The sequence below is a fragment of the Chanodichthys erythropterus genome, chromosome 16 (genome assembly GCF_024489055.1).
Source record: "Chanodichthys erythropterus isolate Z2021 chromosome 16, ASM2448905v1, whole genome shotgun sequence".
NCBI classification, from domain to species: domain Eukaryota; kingdom Metazoa; phylum Chordata; class Actinopteri; order Cypriniformes; family Xenocyprididae; genus Chanodichthys; species Chanodichthys erythropterus.
Genome location: NC_090236.1, coordinates 15,369,711 through 15,386,192, shown reverse-complemented (window position 1 = coordinate 15,386,192; position 16,482 = coordinate 15,369,711). Strand labels below are relative to the sequence as shown.

General features: G+C 43.1%; 1 protein-coding gene across 1 annotated transcript in view; it reads left to right on the top strand.

Annotated features, from left to right (window-relative positions):
* Positions 1-16,482, top strand: part of pex5lb (peroxisomal biogenesis factor 5-like b) — a 64,437-nt gene that overhangs the window by 29,251 nt on the left and 18,704 nt on the right. The window contains exons 8-10 of the mRNA XM_067362937.1: positions 1,600-1,743; positions 11,379-11,449; positions 12,066-12,284. Coding sequence (XP_067219038.1) covers positions 1,600-1,743; positions 11,379-11,449; positions 12,066-12,284 — 434 coding nt within the window. The remainder of the gene's footprint in view (positions 1-1,599; positions 1,744-11,378; positions 11,450-12,065; positions 12,285-16,482) is intronic.

Here is a 16,482-nt window from a genome sequence, read left to right as displayed (position 1 = left end):
TCCAAGTATAGGCCAAATAAATCCTACTATGAATAAATCCTACTATGTAGTAGGGAAGTAACAGAACACCAACAGAGTAGTATATCCAATTACACAGTATTTGAAAAACAGTAGGCGAAAAATAACCCGGTGAACTACTACTTCTGGCAAGATTCTGAAGTGTGCATTTAATGGTCACTTTACTATTCCATGAGGCCACGGGAGTGGATTTATGAATGGCAGTGATGCAACTGACACTGGTAGGTCATGTGATAGTAACGACATGGCGGATGTTGTACATCTGAATTGCATTCATACTACCCATATTCATACAATAAAACATTTTTAATGGTCGTGAAGTAAGTTCAAATTTAAACATAGTACCTACTCAGCATGCAATTTCAGACGCATTGAATAAAAACACTTCAAAAGCTAATTTTTGCACTGCTTGTAGAATACTGAAATAATCATAATAAGTGTGCGCACTGTTTTCATTATGACTCACTTGATGGGAGCTAAACTCTTTGCATGACATTTTTTAATGCAACATTTAGTATTTTAAAGGTTCTGTAAGTCATTTTTTTTTTTTTTTTTTTGACTGAACTAAAGCATAAAAAAATCATAATAATAAGAAAACATACTTGTTTTTTTGAAAAACAATGCTACAGCCAGTTATTCTACTTCAAAATGTGTGTTCTGTGTTGGAAGGTCTGTTTTTGTTTTGGTCTGTGTGATCCCATCCACTGCCAGTTTACCCAATAGTATTTCAACACCTCTGGGCTTGCCAGTTGGTGGAAAACACAGCTTATTACAGCCATGGAAGCAAGCAAATGAACTGGGTCAGAGACCGCAGATTCTAAAAACCTAAAAAGCCTCGGCATCCATCTGTCGAGAGACATGTTAAACGCGGATAAATCAACTAATAAACTTAAAATGTAAGGCTCGTTGCCTTCCATTGTCAATTGCGTTCATTCCTGTTGCGTGTCCTCAATCTGGCAACCTGGGTGAGAGTCAAGTAGGGGATGCGGGAAACAACTCTCTCCAATATTTTGAATTTGGACTGCGGTACCCATTTTAATTGCTAGCTGTCTATATTACATACTGCACCTTTAAATAGTTATTTTTAAAGAGCCTGTCTAGCTCTAACCTGTTGCAATCATTTACACTCTTTCATTCATGGTTAATATTTGAAACAACACAATAAATTAATTGAAAATATTACCTTTAAAATTAAAATTCTTTTTAAGTTTTTAGTTTAAACAGTCTTAAGAAAAAGTATGTAATAAAATAATTGTTTTTAATTTGCTTTCAAGTTTATTGTGAAGTCTCACTGGATGTGGTGAATGTTTGGCATATGGCTTTGCAGTGGATCATCTGAAGTGTGAGTTCCTGTGCCCTTTTCTTCTCCCCACGCCACTGATTAGTTCGACTGCACTTTTCACTGCAATATTAAAGACCTCAGCGTGATCCAATTATCAACACTCCACCGTCTACCTCTCTAGATTTATGAGAGGCTTACTCTGAGTTCTCCGCTCAAGTATTCTATTAAAATCATCATGATATTTACTTGTGGTTTCGATTGTTTTCTTTAAGATTGTTCTTTGGTTCTGTTGCTTACAGGGTTACTACTTCCATGCCAATAACCCTTACAAAGACTGCACCAATGCTTTTGAACAGGGGCTGCAGAAGTGCAAGGACGGGGATCTGAACAGTGCCGTACTACTGCTGGAGGCAGCCATCTTACAAGACTCTCAGGACTCAGAGGTAATGAACCCCATTTGTAATCTGACCAGCCCATTTATTGAGCAGTTGTATTTTAGCCATCTTACACATTATCTGTGTTCCAAAACCTAGTACGTGGCCTACTTAGATGACATGGGCGTAAAACGCATAAAGTTCATCATACTGATTGCAAAGTTAAAGATTTGTTAGTTTGAATATAAATTGAACCAAACACAATAATAACATCTTAGTTGATAATTCAATATACTTTATTTTTGACAAAATATCCCATGTTTAGTTCGTGACTGCACATTTTTGGTAGTGACAGTAATGATAGACCACATCACATTACAGAATTTTAACCACTAAAACACCACTAAAACATACTAAAATAATAATGATTTGCATAACTGTACTAAAATTTAATTTATTTCCCCCGAATTAATGATTGTGTGTTCCCTTTGTCATTACCAAAACAATGATGACATGTTTTGGTCATGACTGTTTCGGTAGTGACAAAGATGACAATCACCGCATCGTTACCTAGCACAGTTCTGAACAGTTGCACACACTTAAAAACTAATTTTTATGGAATAACACGCACAAAAATTTTGCTTAATTGCAGAAAAAAAGTTTTTTTGGTGACATTCCTTAAAGTTACACACAGATTTTCAGACTTTTGAACACATTTAACCTAAAATGATGGTACCTATCTACTATGAAAGAGAGGCTATGAGAGGGTGTCACAGACACGTCAGGTTCCACCTCACTCCCTTACCCGCGCACTCAATCACCGGAATTCTAATCACCGCCACCTGAAGCTCATCATCACAGTCATCAGCCACACTACAAAAACCCCACACTCACACACACACATTGTCCGGTCTCGTTCATTGTACAACTTGTTGTATGCTTACCTCAAGGACTTCCCAAGTGATACTTACCCGCCTCCATCGTCTCCATCGTCTCCATCGTCTCCATCGTCTCCTTCGTCTCCTTCGTCTCCTTCGTCTCCTTCGTCTCCTTCGTCTCCATTGTCTCCATTTCTCCTCGTGTTCCTACCTGCCTGTGTGTGTGAGTGTTCCTGTCTGCAATCTCCAGCGTCTCCATCCACCATCACCTGCAGCACAAAAAAGGACAGTATTAACTTGCATTCTTCTCCAATAACCATCTTCATCACCATCTACTTACCTGTTGCTCTGCTGGTCACTTCAATAAACACCGAAACTGCTTATATCTCTGCTTCCTGTGTCTCTGTTGTAACAGAAGACCGGACCATAACAGCTACCCATCAGCATGAGCAACCGGGACCCGTTTCAAGAGCTCGTGGACGCATTGCTCCGAGCACTCACTCCTCAACACCCAGCACCGTCACCAGCACCCACCGCCGCTGCCTCTTCATCCGCAGTCACCGCTGCTTCACCTGTTTACACCGCCAGTCCCATGGCCAAACCGGCGCCCTACTCAGGATCGGCGGAGGACTGCAGCGGATTCCTCCTTCGGTGTGAGTTGGTCCTGGAGATGCAGCCGCACTTCTATCCCACCGATACGGCGAAAATAGCGTTCATAATTTCCCAGTTGCAAGGTAAGGCCCTTCAATGGGCGGATTCCCTCTGGACTCAAAAAGGCTCTGTCATACAATCCTATTCTGCATTCGTGTCCCACTTCAGAGAAGTCTTCGGAAAACCCCTAACTGACTCTTCAACTGGTGAGAAATTGTACAATTTAAAACAAGGAAACAGTACTGTTAACGATTATGCCTTGCAGTTCAGAACGCTCGCCGCGACCAGCGGATGGAATGAACAAGCCCTCATTCACCACCTTTCGACAAGGTTTGGAGCCTAATGTGCGGTTGCATCTCGCTGCATACGAGGACTCCATTGGACTCGAACAATTCATCCAACTCGCCATCCGCGTGGGTTCTCGTATGCAGTCGTGTCTCCTAGAGCACCAGGGCCAGCCACTGACCACCACCCTCCGTCGATCCGAGCCCGTCAGCCCTCCAGAACCAGCCACTGAGTCAATGCAAGTGGATAACTCCCGTTTGTCCCCAGCTGAAAGACAGAGAAGGCTGACCCTGAATCTTTGTTTATATTGTGGATCCCCTGGGCATGTCATTTCCACATGCCCAACCCGTCCTCCTCGGCCCGTGGTGAGTGCTATCGTTCCCTCTATACAACAGATGAAACCACTCACTACTATAGTAAACCTTACTGCTGATAATGCTTCTGTTCCAGTGGTGGCGCTCCTCGATTCAGGGTCAGCAGGAAACTTCATCTCCGGCGCCCTCTGTCGACACCTCGGCTCAAGACCTCGCCTTCTCCGACTAACTACCAGGTCCACTCTATCACGGGTAAACCCCTGAGCCGCAAGATGATTCGTCATGTCACGGGACCCCTTCAACTGCAAGTGGGCATCTTCCACACAGAGTACATCCATCTGCTGGTTCTGGAGGAATCCACCGCTGACGTGGTTCTAGGGCGCCCATGGTTGGAACTCCACAATCCCACCATCTCCTGGCGCACGGGCGAAGTCCTGAAGTGGGGCGATAACTGTTTCTCCAACTGCTTCCCAGAACTTCCAGTTTCAAGATCTCCTTCTTCCAAGAATATCTCCATCAATGCCACTTCCATCGAAAGTCCTGTGGAAAAGCGCTCCGTCGATGTTCCACCCGACTACGCCCCCTTCAGTGACGTCTTCTGCCCGCAACGTGCCTCCAAGCTTCCTCCACACCGGCCATGGGACTGTGCCATCGATCTGTTACCGGGTGAGCCAGTGCCTAGGGGACGTATATACCCCCTATCAGTACCGGAGGAGAAGGCCATGGAGGAATATATCAAAGAGGCCCTTAACCAAGGATACATCCGCCCGTCTACTTCCCCTGCTGCTTCAAGCTTCTTCTTCGTGGCCAAGAAGGACGGAGGCTTGCGGCCTTGCATCGATTATCGCTCCTTGAACAAGATCACAGTAAAATTCAGATATCCACTTCCCCTCGTCCCAGCGGCCCTGGAACATCTCCGCGGTGCCACTGTGTTCACCAAGCTGGACCTCCGCAGCGCGTATAACCTCATCCGGATACGCGAGGGGGACGAGTGGAAGACCGCCTTCGTCACGCCCACCGGCCACTATGAATACCTTGTGATGCCGTATGGCCTGGTCAACGCCCCCTCCGTATTCCAGGATTTCATCCACGAGGTGCTCCGGGAGTTTCTCCACAAGTTCGTGCTGGTGTATATTGATGACATCCTCATCTACTCCCGGAGCTTGGCCGAACATCGCCACCACGTTGCGGAGGTCCTCAAGCGCTTACGGCAATTCCATCTCTTCCTGAAAGCAGAGAAGTGCTCTTTCCACCAGCCCTCTGTCCATTTCCTCGGATATGTGATTGACCACAGTGGCATCCGGATGGACGAGGGGAAGGTCTCTGCAATCCAGAACTGGCCCACTCCAAGTACCATAAAAGAACTCCAACGCTTCCTTGGCTTCTCCAATTTCTACCGTCGTTTCATCAAGAATTACAGCACCATAGTCAGTCCACTCACCAACTTACTCCGTAAGCAGCCCAAGTCTCTGTCCTGGTCCCAGCCTGCCACAGAAGCTTTTGAGACCCTCAAGAAGGCCTTCACCACCACTCCCCTCCTCGTCCACCCTAACCCGGACCTGCCATTCGTCGTAGAAGTGGACGCCTCCACCACCGGAGTGGGAGCGGTCCTCTCACAGCAGCAGGGGAATCCAAGTAGGCTCCATCCATGCGCCTTCTCCCGCAAGCTCAACCCGGCGGAGGTGAATTACGACATCGGGGACCGTGAAATCCTAGCTGTAAAGCTCGCCCTAGAAGAATGGAGGCATTGGTTGGAGGGAGCAAACCACCCTTTCCAAGTACTAACAGACCATAAAAATCTTGAATATCTGAAAGCTGCCAAACGACTCAACCCACGCCAAGCCAGATGGGCAATGTTTTTTTTCAAGATTTAACTTCTCCATTTCATACCGCCCTGGTTCCAAGAACCTCAAAGCCGATGCTCTTTCACGTCTCCACGCTCCCGAGGAAAAGAATGACGACCCCGAAACCATTCTACCTGAATCTATCTTCATGAGTCCCATTGAATGGTCAGAAGAGACTTTACCCTCCTCCAATGCCTCCTCACGCACTCTGCCGGGTTGCCCCCAGGGCTTGCGTTACATCACCAGGACACGACGCACTCCACTACTGCACTCCGTTCACTCATCACTTGGCACTGGTCACCCGGGGGTCAATGAGACCCTCTCGCTGCTCAAACAGCGCTTCTGGTGGCCAAACATGGCCAGCGACGTCAGAAGGTACGTGCAGGGCTGCAGGGAGTGCGCCATCTCCAAGAGCCCACGCCATCTTCCAACCGGCAAGCTCAATCCTCTGCCCGTTCCTGAGAGACCCTGGTCACACCTGGGAGTGGACTTCGTCACGGATCTCCCCGAATCTGATGGTCACACCTGTATTCTGGTTGTCGTAGACCGTTTCTCCAAAGCCTGCCGTCTGATCCCCCTGGAAGGTCTACCCACTGCCATGGCCACAGCGGAATTAATGTTCAATCATGTCTTCCGTCATTATGGAATCCCCGAAGACATAGTCTCTGACAGAGGACCTCAATTTGTCTCTCGAGTCTGGAAGGCGTTCTTCTCCCTCCTGGGTGTGACCGTCAGCCTATCGTCTGGATACCATCCTCAGTCGAACAGGCAGACGGAACGGAAGATCCAGGAGATCGGTCGCTTCCTGCGTACCTTCTGTCACGGCCACCAGGACTCCTGGAACCAGTACCTGGGTTGGGCCGAGTACGCCCAGAACTCCCTCCGTCAAGCCACAACTGGATTAACACCTTTCCAATGCGTACTCGGTTTCCAACCCCCACTGTTCCCCTGGGACGGGGAACCCTCCAACGTGCCTGCAGTCGACTACTGGTTCCGGGAGAGCGAGAGGGTATGGGACTCAGCTCACCACCAGCTGCAGAGAGCCCTGCGCAGCCGCAAGATGACAGCCGACCTTCGGCGCTCCCACGCTCCAACCTACCAACCGGGGCAGAAGGTCTGGCTGTCCACCAGAGACATCAGGATGCGCCTGCCCTGCAAGAAGCTGAGTCCCCGCTTCATTGGCCCATTCACCATCCTCCGACAGATCAACCCCGTCACCTACCGGTTACAACTTCCTGCACAGTACAAAAGAATTCATCCAACCTTCCATGTGTCACTCTTAAAACCTCACCACCTTTCTGTTCTTCCTTCCACAGAACCTGACGTGGCAGCCGTCGAGCCCCCCCCTTCCACTCATCCTGGACGATGGGACTGCCTACGAGGTTTGAGAGATCCTGGACTCCCGGCGCCGTGGTGGTCTCTTAGAATATCTGGTGGATTGTGAAGGCTACGGCCCCGAAGAACGCTCATGGGTCCCCAAGAATGATATCCTTGATCCTACTCTGTTACAGACTTTCCACACCAACCACCCAGACAGACCTGCCCCACGACCTCGAGGACGACCACCACGACGTCGGGGTCCTCGGCCCTCAGGAGCGGGCCGTGGGAGGGGGGGTACTGTCACAGACACGTCAGGTTCCACCTCACTCCCTTACCCGCGCACTCAATCACCGGAATTCTAATCACCGCCACCTGAAGCTCATCATCACAGTCATCAGCCACACTACAAAAACCCCACACTCACACACACACATTGTCCGGTCTCGTTCGTTGTACAACTTGTTGTATGCTTACCTCAAGGACTTCCCAAGTGATACTTACCCGCCTCAATCGTCTCCTTCGTCTCCATTGTCTCCAGTTCTCCTCGTGTTCCTACCTGCCTGTGTGTGTGAGTGTTCCTGTCTGCAATCTCCAGCGTCTCCATCCACCATCACCTGCAGCACAAAAAAGGACAGTATTAACTTGCATTCTAATCCAATAACCATCTTCATCACCATCTACTTACCTGTTGCTCTGCTGGTCACTTCAATAAACACCGAAACTGCTTATATCTCTGCTTCCTGTGTCTCTGTTGTAACAGAGGGAGGGACACAGAAATATTTCCTGATTAAAAAATGTAGGGATGTGGTTAAAATCAGTCAATGGACTAAAATCAGCCAATGGACTAAAATATGTAGTTTTGGTACTGACATGAAATTGCGAGACACATTTTTTTTTTTTTTCTTAAATAAATTATACTTTAAAATAAAAAAATAAAAAAAATAAAAAGTATATATCATTTTTACAAGTTGAAAGGGTTCAGGACAGCCACTTCCCAACTGTAAGTACCCAATAAATGATGATTTTATTTTTATATATAAGCTTACTGATATTTTAAATATTAAAAAGCCAGTATATAAAGCCAGTTATTTGTTATCAGTTATTAACTAAATCAAATCAATATTTGGTGTGATCACCCTTTGTGTTTAAAACAGCTTTTGTCTAGGTACACTTGCACATAATTTTTCGGATCACATCTTTTTTTTTTAAAGCTTTGGAGGCAGGTTTCTTAAAATCTCTTGAAGACACAGTTCTTCTGGATTTAGTCTTAGTTTTTTCGGTTTCTTCATGTATTCCCAGATGGATTCAATGATGGTGGGATCAGATCTCTCTGTGTGGAGCACTGGCTGTTGTCAGACTGCTTATGCATACAAAATATCACTGGATCGTTACAATTAATAGCAAAATTAATGTTTTGAAATGTAAACTGATATTTCCTACTGATACACTACAGCAAAAGATATAAATAACTGGCTTAAAACTACTAATGTGCCTAAGACTTTTTGTACAGTACTGTGTTATATTATATATATATATATTATATATATATATATATATATATATATATATAAAAAATATACACACACACACACACATATATGAAAAAAACACATAAATCTGACCCCAAACACTTAAACTAACTTAAACTAATTGCAGCAAATCAATGATTATGAAGGATCATGTGAAGACTGGAGTAATGACTGCTGTAAATTCAGATTTCACAATATTGTAGTATTTACTTTATTTTTAGTTAGCATAAGTGACTAAGTGACAGGGTTCTGACACTTTGGTCTGGTTTATTCTTTTTTTTTTTTTTGACAGAGGTTTGACAGGGTTTGGACTTTCATGCTCTCTGATTTGTCTTTTGTTGTGAGCACACGTGTGTCCGTTCACTCTCTGTGTGCTCTCTTACCACGCCCTTCTGCCCTTCATTTATTGGTTTGTTTTACTCAACTTTCCTCCATCATTACCCTTCTCATTTCCTTCCTTATTTGTTCCCCTTATGTTTTCTGTCATCCCATAACATATCCCAGGCTAGCAGGATGTCAAGTTGCCGCCAAAATCATTGCACCTTTGGATTATATTCACTAGATCTCCATGAATTTGCCCAGGGGCTTGGTTTTTGGCGAGGTTGCATTAATTGACTTTGGGTAATTTGAAATCATGGACTTAGTAAAAGTGGTTGACCATGTTTGCCATTTAAGGGAGATGGGGCTTCTGTAGGAGGAGTGGGCCCCTCTCCCTTTCAATCTCACCTCTTAACCTCTTGCCTAACCCCACCACATTGTCTCGCTCTCTGAAGAGGAGAAGGAGATGTGGGTAAAATTTGTCCGGTGTCTGGCCATGGTGGCCAGATCCTCCCTAGCTCTACCCTCCCTTCCCTTCCTGGTCATCCATCTGGGTTCTGAACCATCCAGAGCTTTCCTGGATTGTACCCACAACACCAGCCTGGTTTCCCTACTTCCCTCCACTTCCTGTCTCTGTCTGACCCCAGTCTGTCTTCTGTTGTTGTGTCTGTATCTGTGTTGTTTTGGTGTATGTCTTTGTGTTGATTTATCAATCTTGTGTTTTGTGTTCCTCATTGGAGACGACAGGGGGCATCCCTTTTGAAGGGAGGATAGTGTCGGGGTTCAGATATTCACACTCTATTTTTTTTTTTTCTTTTGTTGTGAGCGCACAGGTTGAGTGTTCGTTCACTCACCATGCACTCTTGTCTCATGTCTTTTTGTCAAGGGCCTGTGCCCGGTTGCATAAAGCACCTTAAGTTTTTCCCTTAAGTATGACACTTAAGGCGTGATTTCCCCTTAACTAAGGGAATGACTTAAGGGTGTTGCATATAATCTCTTAAACTGTTCTCTTAGGTAAGGGAAACCGTTAAGTGTTTAACGACAGCATCCCAGGTTTTGCCGTTAAAAAATTCTACTGTTGCCATGGACACGTTATTTGTTAATACGTATCGTGGTAAGTTTTCACAGAAAACAACATAATATGGATAAGGAAAACAAAAAAGAAAACCAAATATGAAAGAGACGAGAAACTCAAATTGATTGTTTACTCAAAATTGAGATTTCTGCCGTCATTCACTCACCCTGACGCCCTCATGTCGTTCCAAACCCATAAGACTTTCATTCATCTTTGGACAACAAATAAAGATATTTTTAATATTCTCTCATCATTTATGTCCATTTATTGAAAGACATCCATATGATTACGGCTGTGTCGGAAGCTCAAATGTGCGCGCAAGAACCAATGAGGTTTGTTTTTGCTTGTGATGCACGCACGTTTGCGCTTCCGTTGACCATATAAGATATGTTATAAGATATGTTATATTTCATCAATGTTTATGTGAATAAACCGCTAAAGTACAATTTGTCTATCATATAAAGCGGCCGATCGTGGCACGTTATACGACTTGGATTGAACCTGCTCACTCTGTGTAACACTTAAGGTGAAGTTTTACGAACCTTACGATATACTTAGGGAAATGAAGGTTAAGGGGCTTTATGCAACACTTACGCATTACTTAAGTGAAAAATATATACTTAAGGGAAATTCTTAAGGGTTTATGACGTTTCGCCTAAAGAAACCCTTAAGTAACACTTAACGGTTATTTTCTGCAACACCCTTAAGTTTAAGGGAAACATAAGGGCGATCTTAAGGGAAAATTACACTTAAGGTGCTTTATGCAACCGGGCACTGGTCTTTGTGTTCATTGGTCAGGTGTTCTTGTGTTCTTTGTAGAAACCAAGACCTTTTTGAGCTTCCCTGGCTGTTCTGCATTTGGGTTCCATCAGTAAATCCAAAAAAAAAGAGACTTATTTCAATAACATTAAAAAATTACTGACCCAAACAAATTTGGGGGACTGAATGTTTAAGGACATTATATATTTCTAAATCAGCCTCTTATCAGCTGATCTTATTTGGATTTCGAACGTAACTATTATGTCCAGTCTCAGTTTCCTCAGAATGTTTTATCACCTCACAAACGATGAAACAGATTAGTGACAGACAGTGCAGTTCCATTTCCTTCCTGACTTCCTCTTATTATTGCCCAGTCAGCACCATCGAACATTTAATGAAATTTCCAATGCTTTATGAGCCACAGTGATGCCAGACAGATGGCGTAAACCTCTGGGATGGCTTATGAATATGATCCTGTTTAATTTGAAACAAAACCACATTAAAGTCCAATGCCATCACCCCAGAGTGACATGCCATTAAATGCAATGGCCAAGCACATAAAGAAAGGGAACAACAATATGTTTTAGAAAACTGGCAGCCCCAATAATTGAAGGCTGTTTTTACAGTGCCCTTCAAGCTATTTATATTTAAGACTTTTTATTTCTGCTTTGCTCTAATAATTTTGGAGGTTTTGTTTCAAACTATAGTGTGTTTTTTTTCCCTCTACAAAGGCTTGGCAGGTTTTGGGCACCACACAAGCAGATAATGAGAATGAGCAGGCAGCCATTGTTTGTCTTCAGAGGTGAGTAGACAATAATCAGGGGTTTTGCTATTTATGCTTGAGTCTGATATATGACAGAGGAGCATTAATGCTCTGTTCTCTAAGGGGGAAAGATGTTGTAAATACAGCATTTTAAGGTCCTTTCATTGGGGATTACACACTTAGTAGACACTCCAGCAAACCTTATAATCTTATAACAAGAGCATTGATCAAGATTTCTTTGCTAGATTGATTCTCTAAACATTGAAACATCTTTTAGGTGAAAGGCTGTACAAATAGTCACATTTGTAGTTTGCAGGGTTTCTGCAAGTTTTAAAAATCTCTTAAATTGTTCATTTTAAAATTAAAGCCTTAAAAATCTCAATCAGCTCCAAAAGTCTGTAATACACAAACATATTAAATTATGGATGAGGAAATTGCATTAAAGCTTAATGGGCTTTTGCATAATTAGTGGTAACAAATGGTATTTGCAAAAATAATTATTGCTTTCAAGCAGGTTTTTTAGAACACTCCCCTTGTGCACCATTTATTGGAAAAATCAGAAAAAAACAACACCAACAACAAAAAAAACATGTTGGATCAACTCAGTCCCTCACTTATTTTGCTATGTTTGGTCTATCTGTCTTTGTTCAAATAGATGTTTGGAGCTGCACCCAAACAATCTGAAGGCCCTGATGGCTCTGGCGGTGAGCCTGACCAACACAGGGCAGCAGCCGGAGGCCTGTGAGGCTCTTCATCGCTGGATCAGATACAACCCCAGATACAGACATCTGCTCCAGAACCGCAGCCCTTTGGATGGCTCCCCATTGCCCAGCCGCAGAGGGTCTTCCATCTCCCCCATTCCCACTCTCGGATGGTACGATTCACATTCACTCACATGAATCAATGTCCACATGCTGCATATATAAAGCATACTGTATGTATGAGGTTTGTTTTGTGAGATGGGAGTGGTGTGGCGTAGATTGCGTAATTTTATTTCACGATAGATAGATAGATAGATAGATAGATAGATAGATAGATAGATAGATAGATAGATAGATAGATAGATAGATAGATAGATAGATAGATAGATAGATAGATAGATAGATAGATAGATAGATAGATAGATAGATAGATAGATAGATAGATAGATAGATAGATTTAAAATAAATTACGGTATAATCTTCACTATATTAATCTTCACTAAATTAAATATGGATCCTTATTGGAGCTACGAAAGTCATTCAGTCAAGATTTGATTTTCTCTTTTTCTTTTTTTTTTGTTTGATTAACAATAACGACCCAGACAGTAGCAGGTTTATTAGTCTGCTTTTAGATCTAATGCATGAATTCAATATATTGATACTAGTGGTGGGCCGTTATCGGCGTTAATGTGCTGTGTTAACGTGAGACTCTTATCGGGCGATTAAAAAAAATATCGCCGTTAATCTATTCTCAAAGTTGGGTTGGGAGCTGGGTCTATACTACGCAAGCTATGATGACTTTCACCTTGATATTTTAGCGTGGATGTATACCTAGCCTAATTGACCCTTCGCAAAGACCCGCCCCCCTTAGTTACTGTTGCATTGTCCGACAAGCCGTGTCGCCGTCACGCCACACACAGTGAAAAATACATCGCGGAGCAAAGAGGATACTGACAACACATTGACAGACAAGACAGAGCAGGTTACTTATGATATTAAACAATTTTTCAAGTTTAACTCCACTGAGGTTAATCTTCTAACTCCTGACTGCTTTGTCGGACAAAATGGCGGATTACCTTTAGTCATTATTTGGGTAGCACACATATTCTGAATGTCTTCGGCAGAATTCAAATGAGCCATTTTAATCTAGATTAATTCCAAGATTACAGATTAATCTAGAATAAAAAAATTAATCTATGCCCACCACTAATTGATACACATTATATTTTATACATAAACATAAGTGTTTAAGTTCACTTAAAGGGTTAGGTCACCCAAAAATGAAAATTCTGTCATTAATTACTCACCCTCATGTCGTCCCACACCTGTAAGACCTTTGTTCATCTTTGGAACACAAATATATATTTCATCTTCGGAACACAAATATATATAATCAACTGTCAGGTCTGTTACCAAGCAACCAACAACATGTAAACTGCTTCTGAGGTAAACCTAAAATCAAAATGGAGAAACAATGGCGTGCTTTTCATTTCAGTGTTCCATTGAAAAGGTGAAGCCTGTTTTATTCGGCAAGTTTTCACCTTCGCTCACTCACGAAAATATAGAAATATTTTATCATCAAAGCGCAGCACATCCCCTGGGTCCTTCAAAAGTCTTTCCACCAGGCCCGGATTAACACAGTGTAGTGCCCTAGGGTGACCACATTTGAAGTGCCCCCCCAACAAAAAATAAATAAGCAAGCCCAAGAAAGACAGAAAGACTGCTGCAATCAAGCAATCATATTAACAGTTGAATTCAGCACCACAGACGCACACAGCAGCAAAACACACACACTGAACTTAACAAGTAACCATCTAAAAGAGAAAACCATTCTAAAAATTTAAAATCGACAACAGCGTCACATATTTGCCAAGAAATAATGGTAAAAAAGCCTTAAGCAGAAAATCTTTTTTCTAGAATTTGTGCAAAATCGTCAATTAATTCTGCCTTCACATGCTATTATCGGAATTATCGTAAATACGAGCTTCCTAGGTAAAAAAATTGCACATGAACATTTACATAGGCCTATGTGTGTAATCATTTGAAGTGTATTGTATGTTTTATACACAGTGAAATTTGCCTGCATTTGACAGAAATTACAGAATCGTCAGCCACCGGACTACCTAGATAGCACCGCGAATGTCTGTCAGTGCATGGGACACTACATAGGCCTATAATTTTAGGCCTAAGATTTTCCCAATAAATAGGCATGAACCTCCACGCAGTGGCATGCACAGACCTCCGCGAGGGCAGAGGCGAAATCGCGTTCTGGGGGAGGAGAAATGGGAACGTGGGGGCACCGCAACGTAGAGACCTACATCGGATGGGACCGGTTTTTCAGTTCCGCTCCCGATCATTTGATCCCGATCATTTGACTGCAACTCGCACGCGAGTAGTGTCTTACCGCCCGCGCCGCGCTCTGTTGCGTTCGGTCCTGCGGATCCGGGAGTGCAGGTCTCTACCGCGATGGGACCACATAGGGCACTTTCACTTTCACGATCGAAATGGATCGCTGGACTCAACACCTCCACAAGCCGTCTTAAAGGGATAGTTCACCCAAAAATGAAAATTTGATGTTTATCTGCTTACCCCCAGGGCATCCAAGATGTAGAGGACTTTTTTTCTTCAGTCGAACGCAAATGATGATTTTTAACTGCAACCGCTGCCGTCTGTCAGTCAAACAATAGCAGTGATTGGGAACTTGAACAATAAGAGTCGAAAAAACTTCCATAGACAAATCCAAATTAAACCCTGCGGCTCGTGACGACACATTGATGTCCTAAGACACGAAACGATCGGTTTGTGCGAGAAACCTAACAATATTTATATAATTTTTTACCTCTAATACGCCACTATGTCCAACTGCGTTCAGCTTCACTTCCGTCATCACAACGCGTTTTTTGACCTCACTAACAGGAGTTAGTATTAGAGGTAAATATTATATAAATAATGTTCGGTTTCTCGCACAAACCGATCGTTTCGTGTCTTAGGACATTAATGTGTCGTCACGAGCCGCAGGGTTTAATTTGGATTTGTCTAAGCAAGTTTTATATACTGTTATAGTTGAAGTTCCCAATCACTGCTATTATTTGAATGACAGACGGCAACGGTTGCAGTTAAAAATCATCATTTGCGTTCGACTGAAGAAACAGTCACCTACATCTTGGATGCACTGGGGGTAAGCAGATAAACATCAAATTTTCATTTTTGGGTGAATTATCCCTTTAAGACGGCTTTTAGGATTTTTTGTTGTGTTAGGATGCTTCTGTAATACCCGTTTCCTATCCATAATTAAGATAAGATTATGCACTTAAGAAATGTCATTCTGTAATTACTTTTGTCCTAAATGAGGTCCTAACTGAAACTGCTATGGTTACCAAACAGATAAGACAGGATTCTGAAGTTTAGATCTTTCTGTAATCCGCCCCCTGATCTCCTGGAGCAACACAAGGGGTCCTAAAATCTGGAATATGCAGATGAGGCCCTGAGGTAGGTGCAGAGGGTCCTTAATCTAGAACATGCAGACGAAGGTGCCTTGAAGTGAAGGTTTGCTCTCTTGAGCTTAATCTTGTTGCAAATGTCTGTTTGTCTTCTGCCTCTGTGGGGAATAGATTCACTCAGAACTTGGTCAATCCGCTTTTGTCTCTCTGGCATGCAGACTCCTGGCATGCTGCATCTGTTATTGTCTCGCTTGATGAAGACTCTGAACGTAGTTGTTAATGTCTCTTTCCTCACAGACTGGAGGCTCAGAAAGTGGTCATATCTGTGCCTGCCTCACAAGCTGTAGACTTAGAACATGGAATTTGTTGTTGTCTCTTCCTTCACTGGCCAGATACTCAAAACATTGTATCTGCTAATGTCACACCTTTGCAGGCCCGAGACTCATGTCACAATGACATTTCTGTGAAACTCTCTCCAGATGGGAGACTCAGAACCTGTTGAACTCCGACCCTTACAGGACTGAGACTCAGAACAAGGATTGTTTGTTGAAAGGGTACATTTATCCCTTTCTCGTGAGGAGGAGATTGCAATTTAGCACTTCTCCATTCCAGTGCTGTGACTGAACCATATATGGAGCTTACAATGGCTAGTTTTATTAAGCATGACATCATCTGCATATAATTTCCACTCATATTCCCATCCATGTGATACCATGTTTAACGGTACAAGACATTCGGAAAATATGAGATACGGACTATGTGCTGTCAGTATCCTTGCCTTGTTTTAGAATAAATAAATCAAAACTATATAAAATATATTTTTAAGAGAAAGTTTTCAGAGAAGAGTTATTCTCAGTTTTTTCCACTAGCCAAATAGTATTTTATTTGCTTTAAACAAATCAAATTTATGCAATTTTGCCAATAAAGTAAA